Source organism: Trachemys scripta, chromosome 7 (genome assembly GCF_013100865.1).
Source record: "Trachemys scripta elegans isolate TJP31775 chromosome 7, CAS_Tse_1.0, whole genome shotgun sequence".
Lineage (NCBI taxonomy): Eukaryota > Metazoa > Chordata > Testudines > Emydidae > Trachemys > Trachemys scripta.
The window spans coordinates 107,377,026-107,391,260 of NC_048304.1; the positions used below are offsets into that span (position 1 = coordinate 107,377,026).

Sequence of the window (14,235 nt, forward strand, 5' to 3'; positions counted from 1 at the left end):
ATCAGTCTTTGAAAGACATGGGAAATGATCTATGAAATAATGGGCAATAGTCTTTTTCCAACTAGTGTAATTTCTCTCCTCCTTCATCCCCTTCCTCCCTCCCCCTCCGAAATCATGAAAAACACTAAGGTGTTTGAATCATGCATCTGGTTATAGCCTATCCTTATGTTAATGCTGGATGCTATACTCTAGCTGCTTGGGAATTTTTTGACAAATTTTTTTTTGGTTGGAAAATGCTGATTCATCAAAACAAAAACTTTTAATGGAAACATCTGTTTCAACAAACCTTTCACTGGGAGATGTCTTAGGTCCAGGAGAGAAGTTGGTTTTCTTTGGCACAGTGTGTGGGGGGGCACTCACCTGATGTAAGAGACCCAGGTTCAAGTGTCTGCTCCCAGATAGGTAGAGCAGGGCATTGAATTTGAGTTTTCTGCATAATAGGTGAATGCCTTAACTACCATGCTATTGGCTATTGTGGGGAGGGCTTGCGCTAACACTCTTGTGCTTTTTTACTAAAATCCAAACAGTCTCATTTTTGTTCTGATGCAGAATGAAAACAAATTTTAACACCTCAAAATTATTCTCCAAACCAGAATGTTCTGGCTTTCCGGTCATCCCTATTTTATACCACCAGAGCCTGTTGAGAGAAGAGCAAGTAATGTACATATAGCAAAATGTTATATGACAAGGAAGGAACTGTGGTCTAGTGGCTCTAGCATGGTGTTGGGAGTCAAGAAATCTGGTTTCTACTCCCACATTTTCAACTGTCTTGTTGTGTGGCCCTTGGCAAGTCACTTAAACTCTATGTCTCCGTTTCCCCATCTGTAAAAATGGGGATAAATATCCTTTACTTCCAGGTAAGCTGTTTTGAGATCCATAAATTAACCCCTGTATATAAATGTAAGGGATTATTATGATAAATCTGAGTTAATTTTATATTTTGCAGATTCTCTGCATAATAAATAATGGTTTTTATTTTCTGCTTTTTCCTGGGGATTCCCATGTATCAGGGTAAGAGCTTGTTGCCATTTTTGCCAATTTCCTAAAATGCCAAGATTTTCTAACCTTCCATCATCCTGCCAGCTAATGAAGACTGCATAGTTAGGCTTATGAAAGCGAACCTCCGTCTGCCAGAGAAGCAAACTAGAACACTACCATTTGGTTCCAAAGTTTGAATGGTTATTTGAACAGAATCCATATTCTGATATTTAGATTAAGATGTGTATTAATTGGTAAGCGTCAAATTCTCCGCTGAGGGAAACTGAATCTTCCCTGTAGCTTTGCTGGGGCTCCACAGCCTACTCTCACTGCACTCTTGACATGTGTTAGTGAGGGTTGGTGGATGGAAAAGGAAGAGCCAATCCATTTGCATTTTCAGCGACCCACTGAACACGACTTGATCATGGCTGAGCTCAGCTTTATTTTTGCCAGGCCTATAAAATAGTCCGTCACCAACATCCTCAGCTCCTCACCCTCTGTGCACCCCTAAATCACTAACACATCCTAAGTACCACAGCACTGATGCTAAACTAAGGTGATGGAGGGCAGGGTAACTAGCTGTAGCAAAACACTTTCTGAAAAGACTGGATAAGCTTAAATCGGCTAGGTGGGGGGTGCACAAGAGCCAACTGGCTAGCTCATTCCCTCCCCTACAGCCAATGGGGAAGGTGGTGGACCTTAAGAGATAGCCCCACCCCCTTTCCCAGCCACACATGCTCTCTCACATTAGCCAACTCCCCCCACACCATGTGGGCACTGCATCCTTCCCCTGTGACTACTCAATGTTCCTCCCGCTTTGATTGTGGAGTAAGGGCATTTTTGTGCAGGGTGCATATTTTTCTGGAAAACTTCATACTCTCTTTACATTTGGAACTTTCCCTGTTTACATTCGTAACCTTCATGAAGTGTTGTAAAACTCTCCCATTCCGCTGAAATTGCTAAAACTATCTACTGTCAAAGAAGAAATAAAAATGGATAATATAAGAGAAAGAATGAGAATCCTAAATAATTAGTTCATCTGGCCAGGTTCACAAAATATATGCTCCATGCTAACCAGCATATCTGAGACAAAGTAATTATTCTTACCTATGAAGACAGTATAATAAGAAGCATGAAATCCTGTATTTTGGTAACTGCCATCGCTCGAAAACACAACGGTCATTCTGTTTGAATTGGATGTAAATATTTCATAGCTACCAGTACATATTCTTCCCAGCAAAGTAGATGCATTTGGCTGTCGCTCATAGATTTCAATAAAATCGTGATTGCAGTTACTACTCGGTTCCAGTCTGTGGAGGGAAAGTTATACTGTACTTGTAAATTATCCTTTTGGCTGTCAGTCAAAACAGTTTGTTGAAAGTGTCCCAGAACTGTTGGCCTGCAGTCTATAGTAGCCTGACCTCTCATTACACATGTGCCAGTTGCTAGCATTTCTGCAGGCATGCAGATAAATACTTGCCGACCACAGATACTACATTTTTGGCACACTGGACTGTTTGTTCATGCAGAAGTGGCAGGTTTCACACACACACACAGTTAGAGGCAATGTTTTGAAAATGTGGCCTTTAGTGGAAATTATGGGTACGTCTACACAGCAATGTAAGCCTGAGCTTAAGCCCAGACTCAACCTAACTCCCCTTGCATCCATACACCAATTGTGTTAACCTGGAACTCGAACCTAAGGTGACAGGATTCTGCAGGGCTGAGGGGGTCCGAGCCAATGTTAAGCTGGGACCTCGGGCCTGGGCCCTATTACTTTTCTGTCTGCATGCAGCTGTAGCTTCACTCAGGTCCCAGAAGTCTTCCAGATTTATCCCAGAGTTCCTTGGGGCAAATTCCTTAGTCATCTCAATGCCAACAATCTGTGGTACAGTGTATTGCACTCTATTGCAAAAGGAAGCCACACCTCACTTTGCATAGTGCAGCAGCTCAGATGAGCACTAACTCATTGCCTGCTGAACACCGGTCTGCAAGTACACTGTTAGTAGGGCCCTACCAAATTCAAAGTCTGTTTTGATCAATTTCACAACCAGAGGGTTTTTTAATTGGTCAATTTCACATTTTCAGATGTTTGCATCTGAAATTTCACGTTGCTGTAACTGTGGGGGTTCCAACTCAAAAGGTAACCGGAGATGGGTCTGATCTTTCCTACCTCCCGCCAGTGGCTGTGCTGGGAAAGGACAAGTCCTGTCCCTCCCCAGCCTGGTCGGTACTCGCAGTGAAAGCCCCCCGGCTGAGGCACTCAAAGCAGCACGGGGGAGATCAGATTTCATGGGAAAGGGCTTATTTCATTGTCCGTGACATGTTTCTCACAGCCATGAACTTGGTAGGGCCCTAACTATCAGAAAACTGCAGGGTTTTCAATGGAGACCGATCAGAAGAAGCTTTTTGCAAAGAGAGCTGCTTCCTGGTCACAAGAGCACAGCCAGATGTTGGTGCACAGTGTCTGAGCGCCCCTGCACACACAGCCCCATGGGGGCAAAGAGGGCAGAGAGCAGAGTGGGAACAAAGCGGCTACAGGGAGGGGGAGTAGCATAGCTTCTGGCTCAGCATGGCCAGGGAAGGGATGACCCCCCAACACTCTGGCTGTTTCCCCTTCCTGCAGGGCAGCCGCGTGGTCCCCGCTATGCTTTCTGACCCCTCCCTGGGGCTGTGCATGCGGGGGCATCCGGACAGCGTGCACTTTGCGGGTGGTGAGTGGGAGCCAGCCCAAAAGCCTCTCAGGGATCCCCTATCCCTGCTTCCCAGGGTGCAGCAGGAGAGGGGATAATGGATTCCTGGTGGGGGGGGTGGAACACACTGCACGCCAAGCTCTGAGGATGCACTTTGCTCTGCAGCCAGCAGAAGCCAGGCTGGGGTGTGTGAGTGTTTCTCCTCTGTAACCCACATATTATTAAACTGCAAAACAGACAGCAAAACATAAATAAAAAACCAGCAAAACAAAAACTCCTTCATTGAAAATCCCATTTTGAATCTTAAGAGTTGCAACGTTTCCTAGTTTGACAATCCTGGAGACTGATGTCCTAATTATCCTCAGGACAGGTGCACATGGGCATTTTCCTGCCAATGTGACTCAGCCTAGAGGTGGCGAGACCAATTCTCAGATTAGATAGTAGCTCAGTATAAAGCCTTTTCTAACTGCAATCATTCTCCTGAGACAGCTACCAAATGAGCGAATAATGTGGTATATGTACTCATAGCTCCTTATGGGCACCTGAGGCCCATCAGTAGCACTGTCACAGGAGGAAAGAGAATGGGCAGTAGAATTTCCCTACTGTGCAACATATTCGTCGGGTTAGAGTGTCAATGCTAGGGTGTGGGGGAGGGGAAGCTAGGCATTCCGGGATAGGGGGATTTTGACTTCAGTGTGCGCACTGTAGTGTGGATGCCAGAGCCTAGGTTAGAGCTCTGGTCAGAAAATCCTTTATCTAGGTTTAAAATGCACAAGCCCAGGGTTCCCTGACATGGGTCAGCTGACTTGAGTCCACTAACCCCAGGCTTTCACTGCTGTGTAAACATTCCCTATGTTACTGTACAATGTGCTCAGCCTCTATCAACAAATGTCCAGGTGAAGATTTAACAAATTTAATATTTAACATTACAATTTTAATCCTCTTTAAAGAAATCTATGAGAAAATAAAAATGCTTCATGCATACTTTTAACCAAACAAAGATATAATATCATGGTATAGATAGGACTGATGTTCTGAGAACATTTCTTTATGTCCTCAAGTCACCATATGCGTGATCTAATTTCAAAATATTATGTTATGTGTGCACTGCAATTTACTTACAAATCGACATTAGATGAAGAGCACAGCCTAATCTCCTGAATTCCCCAAGTTATTGTATTTATTATACTTAACGTTTTGTACATATGCTGGATGACGTGAAATTGCAATTATATATATCACTTGCACATAGAAGACAGAATATTTTTTTGTAAAAATGAAGCCTAATTGCAACACCCTTTCAGAGTTTTTGCAATGTAACCAACCCATGTAATGCACCCAGTCCGGTGCTTTTGTAGTCAGGTGTGCACATAGAAATGTAATTAGTATAGACGTGAGTCAGGAAAATTCATTAAATGGGATGAACATACATGCTTAATGGTGCTACTCATACATCCATAATGCATTCAAATGGTTAAAGGGCCCTCTAATAAAGATCAGTGAAAATAAATGACCAACTGGATAGCACAATAATTAAAGATCAAAAAAGGCTAAATTACTTATAAATATCTAGTGCTTTACTTACGCAATATGGTCAAACTGGACGTATACGTAACTATTATATTCCACTTGTATTTCCCAGATGCATCGTGCATTGTTTGGATAGTAACTAGGATAGTTTGGACTAGAGAATTCCCCAGAAAAACCTGAGAGGTGGCCACCACAGTCGTAATAGGCTAAAAACATACATAAAAGCAAAGGTCAATATTTCTGTAAGAACAATTATAGTTACAGAAACATTAATTTGTGAGTGTGGGAGGTCATATTGGATTGTGACAATCAGAGTAAAAAAAGCTACACACAGGAAGTGTGATCCCCAGCTATTGGGAAATAAAGACATGACTAGGATAATTCCATTCTTCAAGCACAGAATAGCAAGGTTTTGTGTACAAATCTCCACAGAACTGTTATTCCAGCCTGTTCCACTGAAGTCAATGGAGTTATACTAATGTCAGTAAGGACAGAATTCAGCTCAGACACTTTTAAAACTGTGTAGAAATCAGTGGTTAACTTCTCAGAGTTTCATGTGAATGTTTCTTTGTTTTTGATATAGGAAAATTTGCCTCCTTCCACAAAGTTGCCTTTCAGCTAACAAGCTCAAAAAATCATACGTGCAGGGAGGAGGAGGAGCACTTTGAAAATCTGATCCTCAAAGAAAATTTGTAACTGTTGCAAATGTGCCTTACTATCTCCTGGGGAAGGACAGGGAACAGAAGTGAGAGTGTGTGGAATGGACTGAGGAGAACTATATTTATTCTCCACACCTCAATTCTCTGAGGGTACAATATGTTAGACTATGGCTGTGACATGCATCTGTACAGTTCAACAAATGTACTGAACCAGGTTTGACTTTTGGCCCTTCATATTGCTATTCAACCTGTCCTTCCTCTCATTTCAGTCACATGGGAACGGCTCCCTGAAATCATACGTTACAGCTGCGAAACATTTCAAGCACAGAATCCCATAAAAGAGAAATCTCTGAGAGAAACCAGCATGAGTTAGCACTTACCAGTTGTTGTGTACCAGGGCCATGATGGAGTGTATCCCGGTGTTTCTGCAGGAAGATAACAGGCAAAACTAGAGACCTATGGTGAATTTTCACAGGGTGGCCAAAAGTATATCCCCTTTGCCAAATTCCAGCTCCCTACACCCAATCATGGAAGCTCAAGAGCTCCTTAATGAAACAGTTTAAAGAATGTTTTTAACCTGGGCAAAACAACATGTTTTTCCTAATCTTATTTTTGAAAACAGAAGAAATTTTGTAGTTGAAACTTCCCAAAATACATCAGTGTGTGGCAAACATTCATGGATTTGAGCCTAAATGTTTGAAGTTTGGCAAAGTTATAAGCAACTGAAAATTGGACCTTATCATGGACAGTGTTAGGCAACCTTAAGTAAAAGTGGCACTAGCAGCTCTGCCTGTAATACATTTCAGTAGTGATTCTGTACATGTGCATGTCAGCATATTAAAATTTATGTCTCGATGGATAATATGTAAGTGATAAGTTACCTGTTTCTGAAGCTGTTGTATATCCAGAAACTGTTAGGGTGAAATGTGAGAAATTTTAGCATCAGTTAATAGTGTTTTATAACTGGAACTGGGCAAAATTTTTAGGCCAAAGCTTTTTCCAGAAAAAAAAGGTAGATTCGGCAATACCAAAACATTTTGCAATTTGCATAGAATTGAAATAGTAAATTTGGAAGCAATGCACGATGCTATTGGTCAGTTACAGGTGACCTGAAGTTATATTTTCTTGCAGTCAGTCTATATCTGTCATCAATAGCAGGACTGAACACTGGGACTGGGTGAATAAAGGATTTTTCAGTTCTCTGGCAGTTTCAAAAAATTAAAAAAAAATCCATTTGGTTTGATCTGAAACTGAAAGTGCCCTCCCCCCCAATATCATCAAAATGACAAAAACATTATTTTAGATCAAATGAAATGATTTTTGGAGCATTTTAAAATAGAAGCACAGGAAATAAAGGGTTAGAGTCACAAAACAGTTGGAGGAAGCTTCCTTATACCCTTTAACTCAGTGGTTGGAACGCTTACCTAAGATGTGGGAGATCCAAATTCAAGACCCTTCTCCACTGACTATTTAATTATTTATATAAAGTAGACCACCTTCAAAAGAAATGTTTCAGAGAGCCCCACACCAAATATCCCATAGTCCATTGGCTAGGGCTCTCTGCTGTGACATGGGAGACCCAAATTCAAATCTCTGCTCTGCATCAGGTAGAGAGAGAAATTGAACCTGGGTCAACCACATCCCAGCTGAGGGCTCTGCGCTAAAGGTTATAAGGGAGCCACCATTGTCTACCTCTTTCTCATCTTTCTATTTGCTTAAGCTGTCCATTAGGGATGTAAGTTTACAGGTCTGCTCACTGCAACACAGGTGAAAGGTGCCAAAAATACAGAGGTGCCTGAAACAACCAATGGCATAATGCATAGAGAGCACTGGAAATAATCTCTCCCACTGGGAAGCAGTGCTCAAGGGACTGGGCAGTAATGGTGAGAGTTAGTAGGAAAAATGTGGGAGAAGTTGGAGGAAGCAGAAGTCAGGGCATCCTGAGGGAGGAAAGATGTGGAGCGTCTGAGGAGGAAACAGGGGATGGGGAGAAAGAAACACACACAGAGAGAGACTAGAGGAAGAAAGGTGGCTAGGTCAGATAGTTAGGAGGCCAGCCATCTGTTCAGCAGGGAGCACACAGGTAACTCAGATCCCATGATTGGTAGGGTAGGAAGGATATTTCAGTTTAGGGAAGGAGCCAGATTTTTAAATTGTTTTGAAGAAGTTGCCCAGCTTTAAGGTTACAATTAGGGTTCACTCATATATCCTTATACCCCTGTTATAACATAACCATTCATCAATACACTGAAAAGATAGACACACTCTATAGCACACTCGACCTTTAAAATTTTCATTTAATCAAGAGCCTGATGTGAATAAAAATAACTATAATGCTGCTTACATACTAGTTATGAAAATCACCCACCGTGTTTCCAAGTACACAGTCTAAGCTATATAATATGAGCTTTACAGGATTGTTTAGAATAGGTTGGTTTAACATTTTGAACCACTTACCCAAACTAATCATATAACATAGCAAGAAAGAAAATCACTGACAAAGGGAAGATGCCGGCATATTGGGGTGTATGTAATATTTCATTTGCCCCAAGTACACTATGATAATTTTACAAGCATATCTGATTACATGTCATTAAAATATATTTAATGAAATATAAACTGGGTGATTCATTGTGGACCTGGAAATATTACATTTGAAGCACTTTAAAATAAATGTGTTTTTTAGCAAGAGAAACCACATCCCTCCTTAATTCCCACCCTGAACACAAAGATTTGGAGACATGAAATAAGTAACTTACAGTATATTGATTGACTTGATTTCAATTGTGATACAAGCCCTTAACACAAAAACCCTAGGAGTGGGAGCAAGGTTAATTTAATCATACTGAGCAGTTTATTACATGGTTCAAATAATAGTTATAGTTAACTAGCTTCCTTGGCTCACATTTTTCAATAGAACAAAGCTGTGCTAGCCAATGTGGCCCTACACTACCTTTAATTTTTGCACAAAACTCCTATTGCCATGACTGGAAATTCTAAATGTGGACCCAGTGACAATGAGCAAAACTTCTCTTTACATTTTTGAAAGAATGACTTTGCAAGAATTATAGGCATTTTACCTGTGGTAGTCTGCAGAGTTTCGGAAATTAACAGTATCATCCAAGCGAAGAACATTGTGGTACCCATCTTGTCAGGTTGCCTGACAAAAGCTGCATCAGAATTTATAGGCACTGACTATGGAGGGGCGTGGCTCAATATTCTGTTCTGCGTCTACAGTAAATCAATACAAAGTGATTTCATTTCAGTCTCAGATGAAGGTGTTCCTGGTTTTATTTTATTTTATAACTTCCTGGTCTCTGCAGGAAGATATTTGAACAGTTGCACTTCTCACTTCCTGGAGAACATCCTTGGCGTAAAATACCCCATGTACCTTTACTCACGTATGAATCAAAAGTTACCTTTCACATCTCTAGGGTGGATCCAGGGGCTTTATTCTTCCTAGCTACTGCTGATGGCATGAAAGGGTTGAGGCTGTAGATGGCAGTGAGATGCTTCTACAGGGCCCTCAGATTTACCTTCCTTCAAGAAGGAATGGTGTTTGAAGGGTCAGTTGTCTGCAGTTCATAATTAAGAAATGTGACTGAGTCACAGCATCACAAATAAACTACTGCCAAGTATTTGTAGAATATTTTATTAATGTCTTTTTAACATTTTGGGGTTCACTCAGACCAGTAACGGATTCAGTCACATCCACCTTGTCATGTTGGGTGTCTTGTAGCTGTGTTGTTTTGGTTTATAGCTCTGACCCTAACAACCTGCCAACAGCCCACAAGCTGGCTTTGCTCAACTTGGTTACTCTTTGCAGGCTACTCCTTGTAGCCTTCTAATCCCGAATTTGCCCCAAAATCATCCTACTGCAGGGGCCAGTATCTCTCACTGAAGACTCACAGAGAAAGTATTAAGTTCACTGTCTCTACACAGACAATAAAACACTCCAACCTGTTACATTTCTAGAAGCATACACTTTATTGCTCTTACACAGCACTGACGATTTATAATCAAAACAAACCAAGCTTATTAACAGATGAACATAGATTAAGTGATACCAAGTAAAAGGGATAAAATTAGAAATGGTTACAAGGAAATAAAAGTGAAAATATGTTTCTAAAAGATTAAAAATTAACCTAGCAAGATACAGTCTTTATTCAAGATGGGTTCTCTCACCCACAGTCTCCTTTCCAGGGCTTTTTTCTGGCTAGCCTTACCAGGACCTATTACAGCGATCAAATCACTTGGTTTCTTTGTCTCCTAAGGTAAAGAATAAAGACAGAGTCTCTCTTTTGGTTCCTTATATCCCCAAAGGGATTGTTTGTGGCCATGTCTACACTACAAAGTTTTGCCAAGGCAAGTTACATCAGCGTACAGACACCGCAGTTGGTATTTCACTTATGCACATGTATACTGGCTACTTGGGTCAGCAGTGCATGTACTTAGCAGGAGTGTATGTACAGATGCACAGTGCAGTGTACCATGGATAGGTATCCCATGCTGCATCCTGCCACCGTTCAAGCACACTGACTTTTGGGAAGTTTTGGCAATGCCTGGTGGGTTAAAAACAATTCACGCAGGGGCGCCAGGAAGCAAGGCCTCAACTTCCCAGTGTGCAACTAACTCCATCCCATAATGTCATCGGTATCCCATAATTTTCACACCTTTTTTTCAAAATCCCAACAAACCCGCACAGCCCTCCTCACTGTCCACCAACTCTGACAGAAGCGTGGATCCTGCACAGCTCTGCACTATTGTCAGGAGTGTGGCAAGCACAGGACTCAAGATCCTCTGGTATCTGCAGAGCCATAAGAAGAACCGAGTCTGTGGGGAATATGATTTCGCAGAGGACAGACTGCTGCGGGATATAGCAAGAACCAATTCAAGGTTGTTGGTGGCATTCATGAAGCAGCTGAGAAATGAGCACTGACTGGTGGGATTGCATTGTAACGCAGGCTTAGGATGCCAAGACATGGCTGAAGGACATTTAGCTGCTCAAGGCCACATTCCTGGAACTGTGTGCTGAGCTTGTCCCAGCCCTCCAGTGCAGAGAAACCAAAATGAAAGCTGCATTAGCAATGGAGAAGCAAGTGGTGATTGCACTGTAGAAACTTGCAATGTCAGATTGCTACTGGTCAGTGGGAAATCAATTTGGCATTGGAAAACACACTGTGAGGCCATTGTCTTGCAAGTGTGCAGGGCCATTAATTGCCTCCTGCTACGTAGGACTGACTCTCGGCAATGTGCAGGACATAGTGGAAGGATTTACAGCAATGGGGTTCCTGAACTGTGGTGGAGCAATAGACGGCATGCATATCCCTATTTTGGCACCAAACAGCCTTTCCACAGTGTACATCAACAGAAAGGGCTACTTTTCTATCATTATGCAAGCGGTGGTGGATCAGTAGGGATTCTTCACCGACATCAATGTGGGCTGATCATGGAAGGTGAGTGATGCTCACATCTTTAAGAGCACAGGACTGTTCAGAAAGCTACAAGCAGGGACCGTCAGATTACCATTGGGAATGTTAAAATGCCAACAGTGATCCTGTGGGACCCAGCCTATCCCTTGATCCCTGGACTGATGAAGCTATACATCAACCCCCTCTACAGCAGTGGTCTCCAAACTTCCTTGATCGCGCAGTAAAAAATTTTTGAGCATGCACCCCCTGCTCCCGGCCGAACTGTCGAAGCAAGGAAAAAAAAAAAAAAAGCCACTCGGACTCTCGGCCGAACTGCCGAAGGAGGGAAAGAAAAAAAAAGCGGTGCTGCTCCAGCAGCTCTCCTCCTGCCGTGCACCCCGAAGGATCCCCTGAGGTGCGCGCACCCCACTTTGGAGACCACTGCTCTACGGCACCAGGGAAAGATTCAACTACTGGCTCAGCAGGTACAGAAAGACAGTTGAATGTTTGGGGACCACTGCAGTATATTATACCATTTGCCAGAAATATCTGTTTTGTGTTTCTATAACTTACCTTATTTATGAAGCTAGGTTGTTGGCCTACTGCTCAAGCCCCAACACGGGGGAGGGGGTCAGTTAACTGCTTTTTGTCTGGTCCCTTGTCTTTGAAACTCTTTGACTTTTCTGGTTGGGGTGGCCCTATAAAGAGTTAAAACTCCCACCAGCATAGCTCTTAATGGGGTGACCAGATGCCCCATTTTTAAAGGGACAGTCCCATATTTAAGCCCTCCTGCAGGTGTCCCAACTTTTTCTTAAAAATGGGCAAATTGTCCTGTATTTTCTGTCTTCCCCTCATCAGTACAGGTCTGTCTCATCTTACGCTGGGGTTATGTTCCGCAGTCAGCGCCTAAAGCGAAAATCGCATATAGTCAAAATCACATTGAGTTAATGGCGGGCGCAATCGCCCGCATTACAGTTTAAATTGTTATTTTTCTCTTTTTTTTTTGTTTTTTTGTGTGTGTGTTTTTGCCGACCGCGTAAAGCTGAAATCGCACATTGTAAATGCGCCTAAGATGCGACAGACCTGTACTGGCAGGTCCTGCTGCTGGTCGGATCCCTGCTCACCAGCTGCCCGCACACCAGCGGTAAGTGGGAAGGTCCAGTGGCAGACGATGGGGGTTTGTGTGCAAGGCTGGGGGTGGGGCTAAGATGCAATGCGCAGGGCCAGCCACTCCCCGGCTGGTCTGTCAGCACAGCCCCTGCTGCATGCCAGGTCTCAGCCAGCAGGGCTTGGTGAGTGTGGGTAGTTGCCAGGCGGCAGCCGGTTACATGTTGCCTCAGCTGCCCATCCATCCACCCTTTACATGCTCCCCTCTCACTGTCCTCTCCCTGCTTTGCCCCTTCACTCCTCCCAGCTCCTCCATATCCCTCCAGTGGGGCATGTCCTACTCCCAGTGCTGTGCAGAGAACCAGCCCCTGCTTGGCATGTTCAGCTCACCAACAGCCTGGCTAGCAGGCTCCTTTCTTCCTCCCCTGCCTCTGGCTGGGCCGGCACCCTGGGAAATCCCCAAACCCTCCAGCCTGGGATGCTGGCCAGGAGGAGCCGAGCCCTGCATTTGCCAAAAAAAAGCCCGCACAGCGCTGGCACGGGGAAGCCTCTCCGCCCCTCAGCTAATCTCTGGGAGTGGCAGGGGGAAGTAATTTCCAACCTGTTCACACCCTGGCCCTGCAGGATCCACAGCAGCCCCCTCTTTACCCCCAGGTCCTGCCACTAGGGAGCAAGAGGCTGCTCCATCCCCCAGGTACCTTTCCCTGCTGAGCCACCTCTCTGGCCAGGTTTGTTGAAGCCCCTGCAGTCAGGATCCCTGGGCTCTGGTGCACAATGCATCCTTTGGGCTTAGTCCCTTCCTGCCCAGGCTGAGGTAGCTGGGTTATGTTGGTGGTCAGCAGCAGCCTGGAGGTGTTAGCTGACTTTCAACACTGTGCGAGCAGGAAGGGACAAGCTTCTTCCAGCCATGGAGCGGGAGTGGGGGAGAGGAGAATGATGAACTCTGCAAAGACACAGGCCAGGTCATCGCCCCCCCTCTCCTCGACAGTGCCGAAAGGCTGCTGCTGGCCACATTCTGGTGTGAACCCTGGCAGAAATCTGGAGAGATGGGCATGTGACCCTGCGTGCCTCTGCACGTGTTGCCTTGGAAAGACGTGGCACTGGGTACCTGGAGAGGTGGGTCCATCCCGGGCACCCAGACAGGCATGAGAGAGAGCGCCAGGCAGGGAGGGTCGGGTCAGTCAGTCATCCTCCCTGTGTGAGAGAGGTGTGTGTGTGTGTGTGTGTGTGTGTGTGTGTGTGTGTGTGTTTTTCACCCCTCCCCATGTGAACCCTAAAGTCTTGAAGATAAGAAGGCAAATAAAAAGAATCCAACTACGCAGTATTTCTCTTTAACAGTGTTGATTTGAATGTTTGTACTGCATAGTTCTGATTCATTGCTATTGTACTCGCTTGAATACGAGTAATTTTAACAAGTGTCCTGTATTCAGCATAGAGAAATATGGTCACGCTAGCTCTCAAGATCTTTGGAACATGCAAACCTTCACAGGAAAAAAGTGTTTAAATCTGGGGACCTAGAAAATAAGAAATTCTCCCAGCCATTTCCCCAAAGTGATATTTATATCATTACCCAACTTTATTTTTGAACCTTTTCCTAAAATAGACTACACACCGTTTAAAGCACACCTTTTGCCTTTCATCAACTCAATCCCCACAGTTTAGATAAACTGAGAATCGGCTATGCAGATCACCAGGAGGGTTTTGAGGATCAGTGGTGGTCCATGGACCACAAGTTGAGAAGCACTGTTTTAGTTCATGTGGGATTAAATCTGGGTGTAAAATAAATACAGTTTGACTGAAGTCAATAGAGATGCATGTACACCATCTGAAGATCTGATTATTCAGTAGTAGTAGATG

At 43.8% G+C, this 14,235-nt stretch overlaps 1 protein-coding gene across 1 annotated transcript in view; it reads right to left on the reverse strand.

Annotated features, from left to right (window-relative positions):
* LOC117880106 (deleted in malignant brain tumors 1 protein-like) overlaps positions 1-9,090 on the reverse strand; it is a 52,356-nt gene extending 43,266 nt beyond the window's left edge. Inside the window, exons 1-5 of the mRNA XM_034775842.1 lie at positions 8,941-9,090; positions 6,742-6,771; positions 6,241-6,285; positions 5,257-5,407; positions 2,086-2,288 (exon numbers count right to left, since the gene is read on the reverse strand). Of these exons, the coding sequence (XP_034631733.1) occupies positions 2,086-2,288; positions 5,257-5,407; positions 6,241-6,285; positions 6,742-6,771; positions 8,941-9,007 (496 nt within the window). The 5' untranslated portion in view covers positions 9,008-9,090. The remainder of the gene's footprint in view (positions 1-2,085; positions 2,289-5,256; positions 5,408-6,240; positions 6,286-6,741; positions 6,772-8,940) is intronic.
* Between the last annotated feature and the right edge of the window lie 5,145 nt (positions 9,091-14,235).